Here is a 24,541-nt window from a genome sequence, read left to right as displayed (position 1 = left end):
ATAACAAAACACCAGGCAAATCTCTTTCATGACATGCTTTCTTGAACTGATAAAAGAAATATAGGAAGAATCAAGATCAATTCTACCAGATTGCCTTTAAATATATCTATTTTTAAGGGTAGTACTCACAGCAGAAAATTCTATTTTTCAGTTAGAATACTGACTTAGAACTAAGATAAAATTACTTCTATTTTTTTCTTCCTCCATTCTCTTGAAGGGTATCTTGGCAAACAAAAAAATATAATTTTTACAAAATAATACAAAATTCAATATTATGTTTATTCCTAAAATTATAAGTTAGAGAGATTAATTATTTCAACAAGTAACTGCACAATAAATTTCTGCTAGGTACAGGTCCATGGAATTCCAGGAAATTGTAATATTATGTCTAACTCTTAACAACTAATATTAATAGTAATTAATGTTACTATTTCAATTTTGGAAACAGCTTCATCTGTTTGTCTACATTTTAAAAAAAACTCTGCCTATATTTTAAAGACAATCTATAATGTTGGATTTTGGTTGCATATGCATGAGTAGTACAGGAGAGGCTTTTATTTTTTGGTAGATTATGCCAGTTGTAGAAAAAGAGGCACACGATGAACACTGCCTTTAGCTTGGAGTTAAAATGGGAATTAAAAAAATGGCCTTTTGGACACTGACCTTTCCAGAGCCTAAAAAGATTGATGACATAATGTTTAATGGTGCTACTGCAGTACTTACTACCACATAATTCACTCTCCTAGCAAAGCAAATGACTTTTAAACTATCTTAAAAAAAGATGACATAGCTCAGACCACCAGATCAAGATCTTTACTGCTACCCTTGAAGAGAGAAAAATACTTCCCTAGGGGAAAATATTTTCACATGGATCATATTTGGCACCTGGTTTGCTATTTTCCACTGTGTACGGATCAATGGTAACTTGAAAAGAAGTCTAGACATAACTTCTAACTGCCCCAGTATATCACAACTATTTGTTAAGTATTATAAGAATATTAACAAATACTAAGGTGATGACTTCCTTAAGATATTTCAAATATTTTGTATTATTCTACCATTTTACATTCTCTAATAAGCAATATATGTACCAATTCAAAAATTTGTATTAACCACAGCATTTTATACATATAAATTTAACTTTATTGAAATATTTAAGAATAAAAGGATTATATTCATGAATGTCACTTGCCTGACTAGATAATATGACACTTATACTAAAATATATTAAATTTTAAAATCAGAAGATAATCACCTACATATTTGTTAAAATAATCATACATGGACATGCATTAAAAAATGTTTCACAAAGTTTGGGATATATCAGGTTGGAAATACACTTTTTAAAAATATTGTGAGACTATATACATTTACATAAAATATAGTGATAGAGCTGAAGACGATTAAATTAACAACATAGAATATCCAAATCTACAAGACTAAATTCAGTTTGTTTAAATGTCACATCAGCATACAAATTTGACATCAAAATACCGAAAGTACATCAAATAGTCATTCCCATGAGTAAAGCTCCAATAGTAGTTTGTTATAATTAAGAAAATATAAAAGGGAAAACATTAATTTAATGGCAAAACAAAATATTTTTCTCCTATTACCAATACCTTTTTTTAAGACTTACTTATTTATCAGAGACAGAGAGAGAAAGGTAAGGGTAGAGGGAGAGATTCTGCACTGAGTGCAACGCCAACTCAGGCTAGATCTCAGCATCCTGAGATCAGATCTGAGCTGAAACCAAGTTTGATGCTTAAGGCACTGCACCATCCACAAGCCCCCCAATACCTTTTTAAATAGGAGGAAGCAAAGTTAAAGTTACAGTTACTTTTTTTAAACAATGCTGTCTTTCCATACATTTCTAGATCTACCTCAAGATTATGCATTTAAATCATACAGGCCGAAACATCAAGTAATCAAGCTTCTTCAAATTATCATTGAAAAGTAAATAACCCTTGGGAGTGCCTGGGTGACTCTATCACTTACGCAGTCAGCTCTTGGTTTTGGCTCAGATCGTGATCTCAGGGTCCTGGGATCAAGCTGGACCTTAAGCTCCAAGCTCAGTAGAGTTGCTCAAGTTATCTCTCTCTCTCCTCCTTTGCCCCTCAGCCCCTACACATGCTTCCTCTATAAAATAAGTAGATAAATAACATCTTTTTAAAAAAGAATCTTTGAGTAAAATTGTTAGTGATTCTAACAGTAAGAAGTAGACTTTTTGAGGCAATCTGCAAACTGTATGTTCAAATCTCAAATGGCAATTCTAGAGATAGTCTGTGTAAAAACAGATGATGAATACTTATTTACAAAATTAAACGAGTAAGACAAAAGTGCAAATTAACACATGAATGTTTTTCATAGTCTTAATTTTGTAAAAATATCATTCAAAGCAAAGTCTTCTCCAGTTTTTTAAATTATGATAATAACAAAATATATACCCTAAGAGAAAAATCATTAGCAAAACCTTTATTTCAAAAATAATATTCTGATAAAATTTAGAAGAGTTCTCAAAGAATCAATAAATTCTAAGTTCCTGGAGACATTATTTATTAAGGATAAGAGAATAGTTTTACACAAATAACAGTATTACTGTGAGACCTTTGAGAACAACCACCGTATCTGAATATGATATACATCGTCATAAAAAGATCTATAAATTGATGGTGATGAAAAAATACAACTTTTCTGTTTCAATGGATTCTTCATTTATTTAATCACTAAACATTTATGAAACTTCCTTTAAATTCCAGGTATGTACTAGGCATTAAAGACAGAAACATTAGAAACAGAATAATCCTTATTCTTGAAAATAAAAATTAGCAATGTACTGCAAACCATTTGCTTTATAATAAAAAAACTACACTACTTAAAAATAATCTCTAGTGTATTATTAAATTTTATTTAGATATAATATACGTCCATGAAATGTATATATCTTAAATTATACAGTTCAGATGAATACATAGAACATATCTAACACTTCAAATGCTCCTTCCTAATATACATTGATAAATGTAGAAGCTATGGTTGAAGAACAAGAGCCTAATAGTAGATAGTATAATAGACATGAAAAATTGGCTTACAATATTCTAAAAAAATAAGAGCCGAGAAATACAATTATACAAATAAAATGTAATACAGAAAAAAATGTCTAATCATCTCAACTATTTTACAATGTGTTAAAAATCTTAATATGAATTAAAATCACTTTGAAGATGTTAATGTCTAGGAAACTTAAAATAATTAAATTTAAATAGTAAGGGAAATAATTGTATAAAGTTATATCAACATTGATTCCAAATAGGTAAGGTTTAATAACTTCAATAATTAATGATTTATAGTCATTTATCTGATAATATATAATTACTAGATTTGCTAAATAGTCATGGTAGAAGATTTCTGGACCTGCTAAAAAAAAAAAAAACAAACAAACAAACAAAAAAAAAACCTTCCTCCTCAATTGCCAATGCCCTAAGTAAAGAAGAATGTTTAATGAAATATTTGGATGGGTGGACACATAATAATCCAGGACCAGAATGTATGAAAAAAAGAAGTTTTAATCCCTTTAGCTTTCTATGATCATGCATGAACAGTTTAACTGTAATATAAGAAATACACAGAATATTCACCACCTTGAACAGAGGGCTTAACAGGCCTTGAACGGACACAAGCTAATGCCAGTGTTACTTATCTGAAAGAAGCCCATACTCACCTTTTCTTCAAGGACTGAACTTCTAAGGCTAAGCCTTAATGAAAAGAGTGCAACAATGAAAACATCCCTGCTTTATTCAAAACATTGCCTTTCATGCCCCTTTTACTTCTGCTTTCATAATTTATTTTTTTAAGATTTATTTACTTAAGAGAGAGAGCAGGGGAAGGGGCAGAGGGAGAGGGAGACAAGGAGAGTCGTGCTGAGCAAGGAGCCCAAAGAGAGGGGGTCCACTGCAGGACCCTGAGATCCTGACCTGATCCAAAATCAAGAGTTGGAGGTTTAACAGACTGAGGCACCCAAGTGCCCCAGTATATTGTGATTTATGTATAAAGTTGCTGCCATGTATCACCTTCAGTATTTAGATGACCTTCTTCAGTAATAAGATGATATTTTTTCATTTTTATACCAAATTAGACCTTACGAACATGATTCCTTAACCAAAGGTGAAAAGAGCTAAAGAGAAGCAAAAATAATAAAGCATAGATTAGGAAAGACTGCTGCTAGCTACCCAATATATATTTTCTTCTTTATAATAACAAAGCCATGCCATTATTAAAGATGACAATGTCCCCACTGAGAAGACTGTATTTTGTGTTCTCCCTCATGGCTCGGAGTGGCCAATAAGATGCAAGTCGCTGTTATTAATGGTGCTAACTAGAGAGCCCACTGGAGAGCCAGAAGGAAGATATCTGGCAGATAAGCTTTCTGGGGGATCCCTGGGTGGTGCAGCGGTTTAGCGCCTGCCTTTGGCCCAGGGTGCGATCCTGGAGACCCGGGATCGAATCCCACGTTGGGCTCCCGGTGCATGGAGCCTGCTTCTCCCTCTGCCTATGTCTCTGCCTCTCTCTCTCTCTCACTGTGTGCCTATCATAAATAAATAAAATAAAATAAAAATTAAAAAAAAAAAGATAAGCTTTCTGTCCTTCCTCCAACTTTATTTCCTGTTTAAAAAGAAGATGTCATAGTTGGAGATCCAGGCCATCTTCAACCTTGAGGATGGAAGTTAAGTGCTAATTATGGCAGAGTAGAAGATGACTTTTTTTTTAATGTTTTTAGTAATTTAGGACTGCTTTCTTCTAGATGTTTTTTAAATGTAACAATAAACTCTCCTGTGTTTAAGTTCTATAGTTGAATTTCTGTTTTTTAACTTTATGAGTATTTCCTAATTAATAGAATGATGAGGAGATCTAGGATTTATCAGTATTCACTCAAAACATTATTTAAATATAAAGAGCATATGAAAATGAAAGCTAATGAATACAACATATTTCAGCTAGAAAAGCTGGCTTGTATAATTTGGTAGAGGTATCCAAATATAACCTAATCCTGAACACTGACTTCATTCCAGAAAGGACACTGATTAAAATACACACATACAAACACATGCATACACACACACACACACACACACACACACACACAGAGTTTTATGATTTAATTCAAGTCGATTTTTTAATCCAATAGAAATGTTAGTAGAAATGTCACATAGTTTTTCTCGAACATCTTTAAAATTGCATGTTAAAGTTAATGAATATTTTCATTTTTATATTAATTTACATTTTACACATGTGATGGAGAATACTCAGTGAGTGAACTGAAATAATTTTTGGAGGAATCAGTAGGAATGAAATGGTAGAGTCCTAGTCTAGATATCAGAATATGGGCCAGGTAAGACGGTCAATTAACTGAAACTTTCTGAAGATTATGATTTCTTATAAAATGAAGGATTAGAACAGATTATCTTTAAATATAAACAAGCTTTAAATTTTTATGATACTCTGAAGATATCTTTAGATAAAAATCATTAATGAGCACCCAATAGGAGATGAGCACCCAATCTATCCATTTGGGACCATAATTAAATCTTAAATTCTGTGCTGTAATTTTCATATTTGTCAACTTAAATGATACAGCTCTCTTACAGACCATAATTCTATAAAACCATTATTGTCAAACTTGTCAGATGTCACAATTACTTATACAAGTAATCCATTAGATATCTCAGGCATATGTGACATTTAGTATATTAAAATTGAATGAAATTCTTATTTCTTAAACTTGCCAGTTTGTTGCAATCACCTGAGATAATTGTTGAAAGTATTCATTCCTAAACTCCCTGAACATGTTCAACAGAATGTCCATGATACAGAACTAGATATCTCAGTTTTTAGCAATGGGGAGTTAGGAAAATATTAGGTTAAATCATATAAATTCCTTTGAAAGATACAGGGATAGAAGGTTCAGTAATTCATGGAAACAATACTAATAAAGTTCACATTCTAATATAAATAACTGAAAGGTAAATAATTAATGTTGAAAATTAACTATAAAATGCAGTAATATATATATATATATATATATTAAATATATAAAACAGCAGTGAAGGTAGAATTGAGGAACAAGTATTTGTCTTTGAGCTGATGAAAACATTTTCCTGGGGATGAGAACATGAACTGAATGTTCTATTTCAACACTTTATGAACATGTTGATCATAAGGGGGAGATTCTGGATGGAATAAGCATGTGGAGTTGTCGTTCACAGTGTAGGATATTTAACAGCATCCCCTGCCTTTACTCAATAGATGCCAATAGCATCCCTGGGATTTGAAAACAACAAAAAAAGTGTCTCTAGATATTTGCGTAGGACATAAAAAATAGGTTCCTTGTATTAGTCTGCTGGGGCTGTCATAACAAAATACCACACAGTGGATGGCTTAAACGCTAGAAATTTATTTTCTCACAGTTCAGGAGGCTTGAAGTCCAAGATCAAAGTGTCAGTGGTTTGGTTTCTATTGAGGCCTCTTTTCTCAGCTATTTTCTCGCTATGTCCTCACATAGCCTTTCCTCTCTGTACATGCATTCTTGGTGTCTCTTCCTTCTCTTAACAGGACACCAGTCATATTGGATAAGAACCTCTCCCTCATGATCTCACTTGCCCTTAGTTTCACCTTTACAGGCCTATCTCCAAATATGGTCTCATTGCGAGCTGGAGGTTCAACATATGAAATTTTGGGAGGACACAATTCAGTCCATAACACCCTTTTTAAAAAGCAATGCCATTAGGAGGGGAGGTTAAAAAGAAAAGCCATACCAGATCCTTGAGTATTATGCTAATGATTTAATATTTCCCTTAGCAACATATGGGGAGTCACTGAAAATTTTTAAGCAGATTTGGACTTGGATGGTGTGACTGATTTGAGGCCCCCACACTAGTACAAAACAAAACACAGTAAGTATCTGAACTCATTAGGAATGGAAAAAGGAGAAAAATTAGGAATTTAGGGGTTTTGTTTTGTTTTTGTTTTAATTTTCTAGGTTGAACAGGTTAAGTGAAGGAATGAAGTCTTCACAGTACTGGTAAATCTGATAAACTGTTAGAACTACAAAACTTTAGGACTGAAGATTCAACAAAATGTATACAAATGCCCCATGCGATGCAGCAATCTCTTCTCCAATATCACTGATGAAGACATATTTTACATAGACACTTTGGTGGGTGGATAACTCACTTCTATACTGAGCAATTTAATTATGTGATGAAATTGTTTCACATATTAAAATTCCCCACTCAGTATTTGAGACCACTTCACATAAGTAATTTTTTTTTCCTTGCTGTCTTCCATAATTAAATTCTATTGGGTTCAGAAAAAAAAAAAATGCCTTTAGTTCTTTTCAGGGACTTACTGACAGGCTACCTTCATTCACATATTTCCAGTGTGAGTTCAAATCATTATTAATTTTAATACCCTGAAGTTTGGGATTTTTCCCCATGTGAAGGTTGTGCACAGCTTCTTTTTTTAATTGTCTCTCTACAAAAGTACAAAGAACAATTCTCACAGAGGCATGAGATAATATTTTATATTATATATATATATATATTACTTTCTAGGTTGTTTTTAGCAGATCTTTAATTATAAAAGTTAAACACTAGCAATGGACAAAAATTCTAGTTCACACTAACAATTTAAATATGCAACTAAATAACAATGTTCTTGTAGGGCAGCCTGGGTGGCTCAGCAGTTTAGCACTGCATTCAGCCCAGTGTGGGATCCTGGAGACCAGCGATCAAGTCCCATGTCAGGTTCCCTGAATGGAGCCTGCTTCTCCCTCTGCCTGTGTCTCTGCCTGTGTCTCTGCCTCTCATGAATAAATAAATAAAAATTTAATATATAAATAAATAAATTAATTGATTAATGCTCTTGTAGATCAAGCACTTATACATACATACATATACACACACACATACCTAGCCACTCACGTGTGTCCAGAGAGGAGGTGGTATATGTGTGGAAGATGTGTATCCAATACTAATTCTTTAATTCCTGTATTCAAGGAAAATAACTACTAGAGACTTTTTTAGTAATAGTGAGCAAATATCACACTATATAGTACCATAACTATGGGACCTATGATTTGACCTAAAATATACGATACAGGAATTAATTTTCCTGAACCAGCATACCAATCTTGTCAGAGTAAAAGCATCCACTATTTCATTGGAAGTTACTTGTCTTATGAAGAATCTACTTATATCACACATAGGAATATTTTATATCACACCAGGAATATTTCTTCATCTTGAAGATAAAGCAAAAATCTTTTGGAGTAGATGGGTTTTTGACATTTTCTGTGAACTAAAAAGATTCAATGTCTCTCTTGGATTGTTTCTGCACTTCACGAACACAAGTTGAATCACTCAGACCTGAAAAACAGTCTGAAACCAATATCCATCAATACTTGGTTGATGAGCCAGCCTTTTCCCGATTGCCTCCAACCACTAGAGCCAAGGATGTGATCTGTTCCACCAATGTTTCTCACTATGAACTCCAAGTGGAAATAGGAAGAGGATTTGACAACTTGACAACTGTCCATCTTGCCCGTCATACTCCCACAGGAACACTGGTGACTATAAAAATTACAAATCTAGAAAACTGCACTGATGAACTCCTGAAAGCTTTACAGAAAGCAGTGATTCTATCTCACTTTTTCCGGCATCTCAATATTACAACTTACTGGACTGTTTTTACTGTTGGCAGCTGCTTTGGGTTATTTCTCCGTTTATGGTTTATGGTTCGGCAAGTCAACTTTTGAAGACTTACTTTCCTGAAGGGATGAGTGAAACTTTAATAAGAAACATTCTCTTTGGAGCAGTGAGAGGGTTGAGCTATCTGCATCAAAATGGCTGTATTCACAGGAGTATTAAAGCCAGCCATATCCTCATTTCTGGTGATGGCCTAGTGACCCTCTCTGGCCTGTCCCACCTGCATAGTTTGGTTAAGCACGTACAGAGACATAAGGCTGTGTATGAGTTCCCACAGTTCAGCACATCAGTGCAGCCGTGGCTGAGCCCAGAACTAAAAAAAAAAAAAAAAAAAAAAAAAGGACATTTTAAAACTAAACTAAAAACAGTTTAAAACTAAACTAAAACACATTTTAAAAGCTAATCATCATTATGATGAAAGATTAAACACACACACACAGCAGTTGTTTTTCCCTCAGTCATTCTAAAAGGAAGAAAAGCTTTAATCTGAGATTATCAAAACATACCTGTTATTTTTTACCAGATTACATCATGTTCCTATAGCATGTCAGAGATTAATTTTCTAAAATTCTCTTTAGTGTGACATTTACCTGCAGAGTTTCTAGCTTCTTAAACATAATGCACACATTAACCAATATCCTTTATGTGTGATGACACTAGTAGCTTTAAAAAATGAATTGTTTTGCTGTGAACATCAATCATTTTTGAACCTGGACACAAGAAATGAGCAGTGTAGAGGTTGACAGTTCTGACAGAGGAGGCCATGTGTTGAGGCCAGTGATTAATCTGACAATTCAACTAAACCCATTTGCCATTCCCAGATTTTAATATTAAAAACAAATACAAGTTACGGAAAAGAATGCAAGGTATCAGAACCCTGCGCAGTAGTATGTATTTTGCTGCAAATTGTATGCCAGCTAACTCTGGGTTACAGAGACAAGAATCACATGGAAGTATGCAGAGCCCATGCATACTGAAAAGGTCCAAGTCTATTTGAAAGACTAATGGGGAAAAAAAAGAAGTTTTTAGTTAAATTAGGATGGATATGCAATTTTAATTTGCTATATCAAGATGACCTCCAATGGCGTAGACTTCTTCTGGGAGGATAGATACATAGAATTTACTACCTCATTTAGAGATGAATAATCTGGGGCTCAATTTATTTGTGCAAACTTGGTAGTTTGCGGAGCCCTAAATTTTGCTTTGTTTTGTCTCACCAATCTTTTTGCTTCTAGGGAAATGGTGATCAAGGTACAAATCTATGAATCTCCTGCAAAATAACCAACCAAAGGCATTGTTCAAAACACAGATTCTTGAATTCTACCCAAGAGTACCGAAGAAGAATTCATACTGAAATTTGAGAACTGCTTAAGAATACTTAGGCATTATGAGTAATTTGAAGAAGAAAGTAAAAAAAAAATCCAACTCCAATGATAATTCAAAGTTTACTAAAATATCGTGAAATAGTATAGCTTAATATTGAGTATTTACAAAGCTTCTGGAAGAATTTCAAATATCCTGAGAAACAATCCACTCTTTCATTCCTTTTTAGTGTATGAAGTAGTTTCACTCTCAATGAATGTTATAAATAGGTAATCCACATTAGCATTCTATCAATGAAACCACAGTTCTCTATATGGTGTGCCCAATAAAGGACTAAGAAAAGATACACTGATGAGTTTCCTCGAAATCCCCAATGTACCTTACAAGGCTCTATATGATGTAGATCCTGCCAGTCTCCTCTCCCAGGGCCATAGGCTGTTGACATTATATGGAGCCTTAGCCATCTGCTTCTCTTTGAACACTCAACCCCTACTGTCCCTTCCATCCCACATTCTTCTACCTGACACTTATCTAAGCTAATTAACTCCCTCTTTCTTTTGGTTGGAGAATAAAGAAAGGCCTTACATGACTACTTCTACCACTGCCTTGAGAGAGCAAGTCCAGGCCATTTACATGTTCTTTTTTTTTTTTTCTTTTTTAAGATTGTATTTATTTACTCATGAGAGACACAGAGAGAGGCAGAGAGACAGAGGCAGAAACAGGAGAAGCAGGCTCCATGCAAGAAGCCCAATGTGGGACTTGATTCTGGGACGCTGGGATTACACCCTGAGCCGAAGGCAAATGTTCAACCACTGAGCCACCCAGGCATCCCCCATTTACATGTTCTTACAGCCTGTGTATTACCTCTTCATAGACCATTACACAATTAAAACTAATTAATTATAATTGTTATTTTTAATGTATCTCTCCATTGCTTGCTTATAAATACAAAGAGGTCAGGGTTCATGGCTATCTTATTCAATCTAGTTACTGCAATACTTAAAAGTATATATGGCATGTAGCAGGGCTTAAATAATTTTTGTAATGAATACCTATGCAACTATATGTATAACTGAGAAAAGGTAATTTGTTTGGCAACATGTGAGTGGCATATATGTTGTAAAATTACTAAATAGCTCTGAATTATATCTTAAAACTTAACTAGTAAAATTGGGTTTGTTTTCTTTTATTCCCAAAGGATAGTGTTTTTTTTTTAAGATTTTATTTATGTATTCATGAGAGACAGAGAGAGAGAGAGAGAGAGAGAGAGGCAGAGACACAGGCAGAGGGAGAAGCAGGCTCCATGTAGGGAGCTCAACGTGGGACTCGATCTTGGGTCTCCAGGATCACACCCCAGGCTGCAGGCAGTACTAAACCGCTGTGCCACCGGGGCTGTCCCCAAATGATAGTTTAATGGACAAAAATGTCGCTGTGGCCTCCTTAAAATAGATCAAATAAAAAATAAAATAATTAAAATATTATACCTTTTTTGTTTGAATTTATACGAATAATTTTAAAATCATGTTATTAATCTCTTAATTCACATAGTATTTCATAGTATATTACATATTTTTAATTTGTACTGATGTCCTTAATTTTAGATACAAATACTAGTCTTTTAAGGAGTGTAGAAAGGTTTTTATACCATATTTTACATTTAATAAGCAAAGAAAAGTGTCTTTAAATACTTAAATCTCACCAAGAATTTCATATTAGTTAAAAGAGATGTTTGTGTTCCTTTTTTGTAATAATATTTCTGATATAACTATTGCATCATGAGCACAGGATCCAGAAGTAAAATACAGTAAAGTGAAAAGATATAACTGGGCTTGTTAAATGATTTCCAAATCCTAGTATCCTAGGGAACTACAATATGATCTGTGAAAATGAATGTGATGTTTCAAAAGATATTTCCGCTATGTTTTTTTGCAACTGACCCCTGAATAGCATTTCAAAGAGAATTGCAATGCAGTTAAATATCCACAGTTCGATATCCATAGTTATTGGTGGTTAGTATAATTCAGAAACATATGGAAGTGGGTTGATAATATTACAGACTATATTGGAAGACATTTCATTCAATTAGACTTTTATTATTCAGAATAGATATTTAAGAAGTAAAGATGACACAAGTAAAGTGAAGGAATATTCTGCTTGCAGACCATATAAGCTTTATTTGAGCTAAACTAATGAGTAGGTGATTTTTCTAGCGTGACTTGACAGAGCATGTAAATTAGCCGACAATAAGAAGCCTCAGAGACTAAAGCAAAGGAAAGCTGCACTGGATGCTGAGGTTCAGAGAACGTAGCATCACCTTTCAATAAGGTAAGAATTGATGTGTATGCATCAGTGAAACTGTGCTGCTCACCATAAAAGAGGTCCCAAGACAGAAATAGTAATATGGGCTTTTGCACACTGCACTGTAATTTAAACTCTCTACTTTTATTTTCCAGTCAAAATGTGGGAAAATAGAGTTCAGCATGTTTCAAATTGTAGGCATTCTTAGACTGCACTATATTATGAAGAGACCATGGGTCCCAAACTTACAAGATGCATAGTATTCAATACATAATTTTTCAAAGTGCCTCAATTTTGTTCCTGGTAAAACAAGATTAATATCTACAACACAGAATTGTGGAAAGAAATAAATCTGAGTGTTGTTTATGAATAAACCTAATATTATAGGGAAGATACAGCATGTTATGTTTTTAAGAAATGCTCTTAGTTCACCTAACGTGACAATTAGAAAAAGCTACTGCTTCCCTTCCTTTGTATAAAATTCCATTCGGAGGAGATGGAAGTCTCTGCATTAACTCAAGCTGCATAAGAGAAAGACAAGGGCATATAAAATCAAACACAGAGATAAACAGAAAGGTGACAAAGTATGAGAATAAGGAAGGATATTATGTTTAAATAAAACAAGATTAATAGTTAATGTCGGTAGACATTGGACTGGCTCCAACATTCATTTCACCTTTTTTGTGCCTCTCTGTACAACAGAGTCTGGAAAGGGAAATAATACATTTGCTAAACTTCCTGGCTGCTAGGGTTTTAGATGACAGTTACATTCTGCCAATCAGACAGAGTCACAGAAGGTTTGGAAGGGAAAAGGGCAAAGGTTGTGCTTTTCTTTTTACGTGCAAACATTGTCATGGAGACATCTACAGCATTAATAAGTGTCCACTGTCCTATCATCATTTTTGTAGGTGAGGAGGAGCCAAGATTGAAGTAAGTCTCGTGTGGTTCTGAACCCAGCAATAGTAAAGGCAGCTTTCTCATCATTGCAGTTTCTCGAGTGTAGTAGCTCCTTCACTATAGAGGCATGTTGACCATGGCACTGTGGAATGGTTCTCAAGCCAGTAACTCCTCATCATAGAAAAGACATTAGCTCCTTGGGCAGTTCCATTCAGTGTGTATGTGGGGGTTGGGGGGGGAGGTAGTTTTGTGATTCTTTCCGGACAGCTTAATCTAGAATTCTTTCTTCAATCCTATTAAGGCATTAAATAACCTACAAAAATCATTTTCTATTTATACTAGATAAGCAGATTCTGTTTTCTGAAACTAAACTATATAGAGGGAGATATTCATAAAGTTCCATAAAAGATATAATCAATGGAGGAATTATATGAACAAACAACACATTAGACCATTTGAAAGATAACACATGATCAAGTCTTATTGTATTTTTTGGTTTCTCTTGGTTTGACAAACCATGAGAGATTCTGAACTATAGGAAACAAACTGAGAGTTGCTAGTGTGGGGGATGGGGTAACCAGGTGATGGACATTAAGGAGGGCATGTGATGTGATGAGCACTAGGTGTTATATACAACTAATGAATTACTGAACTCTACAACTGAAACTAAGGATATACTTTATGTTGACTACTTGAATTTAAATTTTAAAAATCCTACTGTATTTTATTTCCTAAAGCAACATACTTCAATCAAATACAAAGGGATGAAATACAGAAAAAAATCAGTAATCATCCATTATATATGCTATACCAGGCAATGTCTGATAGAAGAAAAAGTAGTTTAAATGAACAAACAGTCTATACAGGGAGTGATATGTCTACCTAAGTATAAGAAAGAGTAGCAATGACAAAAAAGAAAGAATGCTCCAGTAACAGAAAGGAAAGGGAAAGTAATTGTGTGTTTGGTGATGAGAGAAAGATAATATTACTTCTTATGATTAGGGTGATTGTAATCTTTTGGGAATAAGTTTCACAAAGTAAGATCCACACAACTAGTTTTCTGTGATTAACAGATTCTCTACAAAGAAGCTGTCTCTTAGGAGTATGTTTGGGAAAACTAGGTTAAATCTAAATATATATTGTTTTCCTAGGACTTTTCAGAGACTTAGAATAATCACATGGCATCAAGGTGACAGACATAATTACAAAGCCTGATGGGATGACATCCCTAGAAACCAAAAGATTTTTTTTTTCTCTTAAGGCAGAAGAATGATCAAAAAACCTGATGTACTCCAGAAAAATTTGCAATATTATATATATATATATATATATATATATATATATATGCACATGGACACACACATAACACTAGCAAAAGAGAACTCTGTGTATTGATTTTTCAAAAAAGAAATTTAAAAACTCATCTCAGGAACTTTCTTCAAAAAGTTTTGGGGCTACAAATAAAAACTACTTAATTTCAAGCTTTGAAATTAAAGGTGTTCTTTTCAGCCATTATTTTTCCAGTATTACTCATCATGTCTTTCTTAAAGATTAAAAATATATTTAACTTTATAGTTTTTTTAAACATACAAATAACAATTATTGTAATAATAATTAGGGGTGCTGTCTGGTTCAGCTGGTGGAGCATGTGACTCTTGATTTCAGGGCTGTGATTTTGAGCCCCACATTGGGTGTAGAAGTTACCCAAAAATAAAAACTTAAAAGACAATTACAGTATAGTTAGAAAAAATTAAAAAAAAAACACACAGCTAATAATTGAGTGCTATTATGTGTCAGGTGCTATTTTAAATGTTTTTATACAGGAACTATTTTGTCTTCAACATAACCCTATGAGTAGCTATCATTTATATCTCAATTTCATGGATTATGAAACTCAAGGGACACTGGGTGACTCAGTAGGCTAAGTGTCTGCCTGTGGCTCAGGTATAACCTCAGGGTCCTGGTACTGAGCCCATCAGGGGAGTCTGCATGTCCTTCTCCCACTACCCCTCCCCCCTCCATCCCACTTGCGCTCTCTCTCTCTCTCTCTCTAATAAATAAATAAAATCAAAAGAAAAGAAAAGAGAAGAAAAGGAACTCAAGCCATGGAGAGTTTGGCCCCTTCCTCAAAGACACTGTAGTCTGGCTATAGGCCAAGTTGCTATAATAAAGAAACACAAAAATACAGTGCCTTGAATAACATAGAAGTTTCCTTCTCACCTGGCAGTGCAGAGCTACAGTCAGTTGGGGAAGGCAGGTTTGTTTCACCAGATCATATGAGACCTAGATTCTTTATACTAGTAGCTCTGTTATAGCTCGGTATTGCCTTCATTAACGTGGCTTAAGCTAGTTCTTCACCACCATGTCCACATTCCAGCCCATTGGAAGGAACGTGGAAGGCAAGGAGGTACCTGAAAAGGGTGAGATCCAGAAAGTGCCTACATCACTTCCTCTCAAACCCCACTGACCACTACTTAGTCATATGATTTTCCCTAGGTCCAGGGGAAGAAAAATACGAAGAGGGAGTGAGAGAGAATGAATACTGGGGATAAGTAGCAATCAAAGAATCCGAGTAAAATCGACTGGGCTCTCATCTACTAATTAATGGAGAGCTGAGATACAAACTCAATTCAATCTGATTTAACCCATAGCTGATATTCTACATCTAAAACCAACCAGTGAAATAGGTACTATTAATCCCACTGAGATGTGTATTTATGATCAAACAGATTAAGTTATCTCTTTTAGTATCATCAACTAATCAGAAGAATCTCAAGATATAAAACCATGTCTTTTGTACATGAGTGATTTTTTTTAATCACATTGAATACACTTTTCTATGAATAGCAGAGTTACTCCTTATTTTTTTTTAAATTTTTATTTATTTATGAGTCATAGAGAGAGAGAGAGAGAGGCAGAGACATAGGCAGAGGGAGAAGCAGGCTCCATGCACCGGGAGCCTGACGTGGGATTCGATCCCGGGTCTCCAGGATCGCGCCCTGGGCCAAAGGCAGGCGCCAAACCGCTGCGCCACCCAGGGATCCCCCAGAGTTACTCTTTAAATTATGTATATGACTTTTAGAAAATCTTATGCTCTACGGATGTATCACTCCATTCAATTTATTTGACTTAGTTGTTATCCTCAGTGAGTTGTTACTCTTCTAATTTAAAAGAAATTAAATACAAAGTCTTCAAAGAGAATTCTCTTTTGTGACTTTTTCTGGGAGAAAAATTTAATTTAACTAATGTTGTTTTAACATACAATAGCTTTTCCAGGAAAATATACCTCTATGAATCAGAGGGTTACCTGCACTGACAGTAATTCCATGAAACCTATTTCCTGAAGTTGCCAGTCAAATGCTGCTCAAGCTTTTAGTGAGAAGCAGTATGCAAATCAGATAAGTTATGTATAATACGTTAGTCTCTTTCTAGGTATCTATAGAAGTGCATATCAAAATAAAAGTTCTCCCTTGAATCTCACTAAATTTAAATTTCAGCAGAGAGGCAAGGATCAAACAGAGAGGGCCAAGATAAAATTGAGAATAAAGTAATCTTCTACATCCCTTGAGCTTCCACTACAAGTGATGATAGCAATCAGGGGGGATGCCTCTCTTGTGCTGGGAGCTGAGGTAGATAAAGTGAGGGCACCAGTCTTCAGTGCTCTGTATCTGGTTCCTTTCATAACTACTAAAACGTACTTTAAAAATTTCAGGTACATTAGTAGTGCCATAGGGAGTTGAAAGCTCTTTTCATACCATTTTTGCAGTCATTTGGCTGTATCACAGGTCACTGTTCCTTATATGCTACAGTAAACCTCTACCTAAAAGTGTCAGTCTGACTGTGAGAAGCTATCAACTATCTGCATGGTTGACAGGACTCCAAGAAAATATACTGTCTCATATTCCAAACAAGCTCTCTGCGTCATTAAATAGTAGCGACCATCCTTAAAGATCAATGAATACTTCCAAATAAATTTTGTTTATCCTACCTATATGCATTTATGCCAGTGTGTGTAACAATGAGCGTAGATACTGATTTGTAATGAAAAATAATACTCAAATTTGTCAAAGTAACTTGCTTTTATGTTTCTGACCTTCCTCTGAAATCAGTTCCCTGTATTCTATAACTTCTTAATTCAGATTCTTAAATCTCTAAATGAAGCAGATGTACTGATGACAGATACTATTTTTATCTTAGTTTATCGTACAAACCTCATATGATAAGAGAATTAGTATAAAATTGAAAATATAAGCAGGTGCTTTTCCTCAGAAGACTACTTCATATATTTCTAAATAGTATAAGAATAATTATTTAGGCCTATAAAATAACCTAAGTTTTACTATTTAGTTTATAAGCTTTCCAATCTCACAAACTTTTAAAAGCGTTATAAAGAGCTAATGAGATATAATGATATAATGCGGTTATGTATACACAAGCCACATGCATTGTGCACAAATTATTCTAATAGCTTTAATACACTTATTGAAATGATTCCAGGAAATTTCTAATCTCCTGGACTTTAGAATTAAGACCTTTAAATCCAATCTCCCTGGCTTGATTTCTACTACAAATACTATGTGAATTCATTTATTCAGATGTTCACTTACTCAACAAATATATCTAAACAACTACTTAGTAGTCATTGAGCTAGCACTGAGATTACAATGTTGGGCAAAGAAGACACAAATCCCACTTATGTCTTTTACAGCCTAGTAAATGAGACAGATGTCAACGAAATACTTACACATATAAAAATTTACAAATTTTGTTGTTTCTATAAAGAAAAAATATAGATATTAATTAGGGAAAAAGACAGGTTAAATGATTTAATCTGCAGCTAGAGGGGACACCTGGGTGGCTAAGTGGTTGAGTGTCTGCTTTTGGCTCAGGTCCTGATCCTGGGGTCCTGGAATCTAGGTCTGCATTGGGCTCCCTGCAGGGAGCCTGTTTCACCCTCTGCCTGTGTCTCTGCCTCTCTACCTGCATCTGTCAAGAATAAACAAAAATAAAATCTTAAAAAAAAAAAATCTGTAGCTATAGAAGACTCCTTGAAGATGTAAATGAGGTCCCAAAGTTTGCAAGAATGATATGTAAGAAGGTAAGGCAGGAAGGAAAATACGAGTGATGCAGAAAGATGAGAGAGAGCAGGTACTCTGAATTAGGGAGCAATGGGCTGTCCAGATACCTTCCAAAGACCATATTTTAATATCTTAAGCTTGAACATCAGTTATTTAAATAGAAGTCTCAATTTGTGGTCCTTCTTCTTTGTACTTTTATGAAATGCTTCCCTAATCATTTAGCAAGAAAACAACTTAAAAATCTCTGATTTTTTTTCTTTTGTCTGGGCAAGTGAAGGCCCAGGATAAGGAATATATTTTTAAGCCTCCCTACAGCGAGGCAAGATCATGGGACTCAATTTTGGCCAATGCTATTGTGCTGAAGTTTTATGTACAAATTCCAGGAAGCGCCTTTATAGGAAAGGCCAGAAGATGGATAGGAGAACTAGAGCACAAGCGCCCCTTCTGGACCATGAAGTGATGCTCTGTGCAGAGGATACAGGGGAATAAAAATCTAAGGAGTCTGATTCCTTGAAGAGTTAACCTTACCATGCTAAACTTCCTGTCTCTAATCTTTTTTTTTTTTTTTAACATGAAAAAGATATAAATATTTCTTTAGCTTTTACATTCCATTCTCTACCCAACAGCTCCAGTGATTCTTTTAAAATTTAAATGAGATTATGCCTTTGCTCTGTTTAGATCCCAAAAGGCTTCTAATCTTACTCAGAGAAAAGCAAAGTCTTTAAGCACTTCAAGGTCCTTTGTAATTCTGTGTCATCTACCGGCTCTCACCTTCTTTCATTGCCTTGCCATCACAATGGGCTCCCTTTGTAGTTCTTAAAAAGAGCAAACGCCATCCTGCCTCAGGGTCTTTGTATTTGCTATTCCTTCTCTTTAAAAAGTATCCCTTCTGGGACCCCTGATTGGCTCAGTGGTTTAGCGCCTGCCTTTGGCTCAGGTCCTGATCTGGGAGTCCTGGGATCCAGTCCCACATCCGGCTCCCGGCATGGAGCCTGCTTCTCCCTCTGCCTGTGTCTCTGCCTCTTTCTCTCTGTGTCTCTCATGAATAAATAAATAAAATCTTAAAAAAAAAAAAGTATATCTTCAATAATCCTATGGCTAATTACCTCATTTAATCCCTATCCCTTCTAATTTTGTTTTAATCTTAAATGCCTTCTATGGCCATTCTAAATGAAATTACATTACACATAGCACTCTACCTTATTAAACTTCCTTTCTATCTTATTTTTAAAACTACCTATCATCCTCTGATTTTCTTCTTTCCTTTCTTCCAACCTCCCTTCATTAATTTTCTTTCTCTTACCATTAATTGTAAGCTTAGAACAACAGTGACTATAACCTAGAAGCTAATAGAACAACAGTGACTATAACCTAGAAGCTAATATATAAAATATTCATTGAATATATGAATAAAAAATCCTTACATAAAGTTCACTCTAATTCAGTATAGTTTATTGTTACAGCAGCATAAATAAAAGCTGAATGTTTTCCTATAACCTATCTAGAAGAGGAAAAAAAAAAAAAAACCTGACAGTTTATCAGATCCTCTTGAGGTCTATTGACAATATTTTTCAGCTACTTACCTACTGCATACCTATAGAACTCAACACTCGATAACACTGCTCTAAGGAACTTTGTAATACTGGTTAGGAGAGAAATAGTGTGTGAGTCAGGAATTTGGCATTTTCTTTACTTCAGTGACATGAAATCTTTCTTAGAACCCTTGGCTAAGGAAGTGGCCGATTTCAGTTGAGTATTATTTGATCTCTCCTCACCAGCTGTGCATCTTGACAGAGAGGAAAAAGAGGGGAAGGTGAAGGAAGTAGAAGAGTTAGTCTATTCATATTTCATAAGACCTTCCCTGTGAGCCCTGAAGTTGCCATCACAGCTTACACATACACAGTTTCCCACATTCCAAGGACCGCTGAACACAGAATCAGTGTCAAGATGTGCAGCATGAGATAATCTTTGAGGTCTGTACTTTGGTGGCATTTAGACACAAAATGTTTGGTCACTTTTCACCTCCATAACCTTTGAACCTATGGGCTGGACCACATGTGAATTGTCTACTATCATCATGAATATAGTCTTCTAAAGATTTCAATGACTATTTTCCACGTTTGACTAAACAGAGCTATGGAGAAACCAGAGCACAGAGTTAAAATTAGAAAATACACTGAAACAGTATAAATAGCTTGCTGCTACTTACCTACCCTAATTTAATCAGTAGTTCCATATTATAAAAATCCACACAAAAAGTTAATCGCAATTTATAATATAAAAACTAGAAAGAAGTTAGAATTTGAATAATGTGATCTTTCTTTAGCATGGATACATTCTAGCATAACGCAAACAGAAAACCAATTCTAGAAATCCTTTTTTTCTCACTATGGTTTGCAATGATCAAAGTTTGGATAAAAAATAATTTACCTAGTATTGAATCTAGCTAAAATGGGCATTAATTCAATACATGAAATAGAGGTTCATGTAGAACAGTGTACATGCCAGACAGTGTACTTAATTAATAAGGAAAATTTAGTCACTTCTCTATATGACCAATTGCCTAGTATTGTGAATGCTTAAAGGCTGTTGCATCTTATTAGTGTAAAACCTGTCTTTTAATGAATGTTAGACATAAAAAAAATTGATTATCTAGAACTTCATGATCAAGAGTACTCATAGCTATCTGTAAATTTCTTAAGAACAAATTAAGCTCAAAATGTCACTGCCTAATAGCAGATGTGATTTTAAAAGCTTGAAAGACAGCATAGTATAAAACTGTGTTTTTTGGTTCACTATACTTTTTCCCTCCTACCTGCCATACATTGAGTGTTTCCCAGGAAATATTCTGTGAAATGGAGATGTGAATAAGGGAGATTTATTAGGGCTCAGGCTCTCAGAACCAACACCAATTTTGGGTGTGTGAGAAGGAACAGGAAGGAACAGAGCTAGAGGTAAGGCTGTGATTGTGCCTAACCTGGAAGAAGCCCTGATGGCCCTGGAGAGCTTTCCTGGGTGAGATAATTATGCCTTTATCCTCTCATGTTACCAATCATTGGATTTGGGCTGCCCAACAAAAGGAAAGCAAACCTTGAATGAAGGCTACCTCAGCCAAAGAATTTTCCAAAAAAAGCTGAGTTTTTGGCTGGGCAACATTCCCAGCAGCTAGAGGAAGAAATCTTTCAGTCCTGAAGAGAGATCTGGGTGGTACTGCACAGCATTCATGACACTGGCTTCTTCAAATATCTATTAAATACCATCTATATATAAATTACTATTAGTAGAGGAATTCAACACTTTTAATACAAGTTCCATTCTCCATGAGCTTGATAGCCTAGATGATACACATACATATATATAGAATATACTTAATATTACTTTTAATACTAGAATTAAGTATATTGTGTCAGTTGATATATATAATTAACTCTTAGCAGTTAGGAACTATTTAGAAACACATCTGATATAAAAATTGAGCAATCAATATTTACAAAGTGAGGAGGCCATCACAGATGTAAAGTATTGGAGAAAGTACCTTTCCATTTGATTTAAAACTATACAAATAGGAGCATCTGGCTTGATCAGTTGGTAGAGCATGCGACTCTTGATCTTTGGGTTGTAAATTTGAGCCCCACATTGGTAGTAGAGATTACTTAAAATCTTAAAAAAAGAGAAACAAAAATAAATAGGGTTTTTAACATTAGGAGATGAAGGAAAAAATATTTAAGGTATAAAGAACATTGTTAGCAAAAGCATGCAAATAGATATGGAATGAGACCTATCAGAGAACGAGCAACAAGGTCAGTCTGACAGGAATATAGTTATATAAAAAAAAAGTTTGGGAAGATAATGTCATAAAGGGAAGTTGGTATACATTTGAAAACCCAGATTTTATTGGAGATATTACTGATCTCCACAGAAAGATCACCTACCTGTCTGTTTACGAATAGATGTAAGGAATGGCATTTTAAGATTTGACCTTCTCTATATTATAGCCAACTGACCTTTCCTAATAATTCCATGTATTCTCTAGAATCCTATCCCTGGAGTAAAAAATCAAAATGTTTTCTTTTGCTAGTGGGCCTCCCAACTGGTTGTTATTCAAAGGAAATAAATTTTTAAATTAAATTAAAACTATTTTCTTAAAAAACTATTTTTATTGTTCTTACTAGAAGGAATAATTTACCTTAAATAGTCCATCTTTGTTTTCAAATTGATTTTATACCAAATTTTTTCTTTTTTCTTTTTCTTCTGTTTTTTCTGTTCTCTGACATATATAGTTTCAATATAATATGCTAAATTTCACACTTGATCAAAGTAGGATCATTCTTTACATCTATATAGGTTAAGACTATCCCCTATGGACTCAACTGATATCAAAACAAGAGGAGATGCTTTGGTTAAAATATATTAAAAAAAAAAAAAAAAACGGAAAGCAAAGAAAAGGAAAAAAGAGAACTTCATCTCCATAAAGACACTACTATCAAGTACTAGATCCTGATTATTACAACTGTCACCATTGTTACTGATAGATAATTTTCACTGGCATTGTCCAATTAAGAGATTGAATACTTGGCAAAGGATTTATCCTCTTTAGCCTTTGTAATTGAGAGTGAGAGAGCATGAGTGGGGTAGAGAGGCAGAGGGAGAGGGAAAAGCAGACGCCTCACTGATCAGGGAGCCTGGCTCAGGGCTCCAATCCAGAATCCCAGAATTATGGCCTCAGCCAAAGACAGAGGCTTAACTGACTGAGCCACCAAGGCACCCCAGTTAGGAACTATTTTTATTCTAATTTTCCAGATAAGTGAGTTGCTGGAGGCTCCTCAGTCAGTAGTCCAGGTTTAAATTCAAGATGTTTATTCTGAAGATATCATCCTCATTGGAGCCATAAGTTAAGGCTTACATATTAAGGAATTTATCCTGTTGATCAGGCCTGTTTGACTCAAAAGGCCACACTGTGTGGTAGCACATCAAAGTTTACTTAGCAAAAAGTTAAAAAAAAAAATCAACAAGATTTAAAATCTAAATGTTGCAACAAAAAATGGTTCTTGTGAATTTCCAAATAGCCACATTATATAAGCAAAGTGAAAGTAAAAAATTAGGTACTAATATACTCTGCATCTCACCAATTCATTATTGTTCACTTCCATTCCATGAGTTGAATATATTGCATCTTGTTCTTCAAACCTCTAACACTCCTCCCCCTATTTCCAGTTGATGATCTTGACATATACTTTGAAAATCAGAAACAATGAAGAAAGAACAGATCTCTTTTCCCAATAACAGACCTGTCAGTCTACATTTATAAGTTTTTATCTTCCCTTATTGGCTTAATAAATATCCGTATACTTACTAAGAGCATCTTGTATACATGTGCTCTGGATCCCATTATCTCTTATCTTAAGGCATTAGGTCCTACAGTTATCTGTTATCTGTCTTGCATCATCAGTATTCTCTTCTGCATTAGTTTTAGAGTTTTTGTCTCAAATCTTCTCTTGATACCATGTTCCTCTCTGCTTCTTTACTTCCCTTCATAGAAATACATCTCAAAAAGGTGTATCAATACTTGTCAATTCTATTTGATTCCTCTCACACCCACTGCCACCCCTCCACCTAAACACACACCATTTCTCTTGTCAAACTCTCTGTTGGCAGTTTATCCCACTATTCCTGCTAAAATTTTCTTGCAGAAGTCACCAGAGACTTTTATCTTGCTTAAATCCAACTGTAAATTCTTTCAACATCTTACTCAACTTTTCAGCAGTATTTCACATAGCGGATTCTTCCTTCCTTCTAAAAATATACCTTTGTGTCTTCCAGGAAACCACAGTCTTTTGTTCTCCATCTTGCCTCAATGGCTGCTCTTTATTAGCAACATTTTCTGGCTCTTCCTACTCCAACCACTCAACTCTGAGAGTTAAGAGCCCTTGAGCTGAATCTCTGGCCGTTCATTCTTTATCATACTGTCTTCATAGATGGTCTTATCTATTCTCATGCCTTTAAACATGACCTGTATGTTGATTTCCAACTTTATGAATTCTGAACTGACCTTTCCCCTTAGCTCCAAACTCATGTGTACAACTGATTTATTTTCAGCTCTCCTTTGATAAGAAAAAGAAAAAAAGCAACTCCTGATATCTGAGATGTTTCCATTTTTCTTGACATTTGTAATCCGGTCCATCA

The 24,541-nt window shown here is 34.7% G+C and overlaps 2 protein-coding genes across 4 annotated transcripts in view; one reads left to right on the top strand and one right to left on the bottom strand.

Annotated features, from left to right (window-relative positions):
- Positions 1-24,541, bottom strand: part of GRID2 (glutamate ionotropic receptor delta type subunit 2) — a 1,467,015-nt gene that overhangs the window by 999,515 nt on the left and 442,959 nt on the right. The gene's annotated exons all lie outside the window — the stretch shown is intronic.
- LOC112644224 (STE20-related kinase adapter protein beta-like) lies at positions 8,287-9,075 on the top strand (the record flags this gene model as incomplete). The annotated part of the gene is given in 2 exon segments (XM_049104876.1): positions 8,287-8,756; positions 8,759-9,075. Coding segments are annotated over 2 exon segments (705 nt in total), but the record flags the coding sequence as incomplete, so codon positions are not given.

Source organism: Canis lupus, chromosome 32 (genome assembly GCF_003254725.2).
Source record: "Canis lupus dingo isolate Sandy chromosome 32, ASM325472v2, whole genome shotgun sequence".
NCBI lineage: Eukaryota > Metazoa > Chordata > Mammalia > Carnivora > Canidae > Canis > Canis lupus.
The sequence above is the reverse complement of the archived record's forward strand: the minus strand, read 5'-3'. Positions and strand labels throughout refer to the sequence as shown.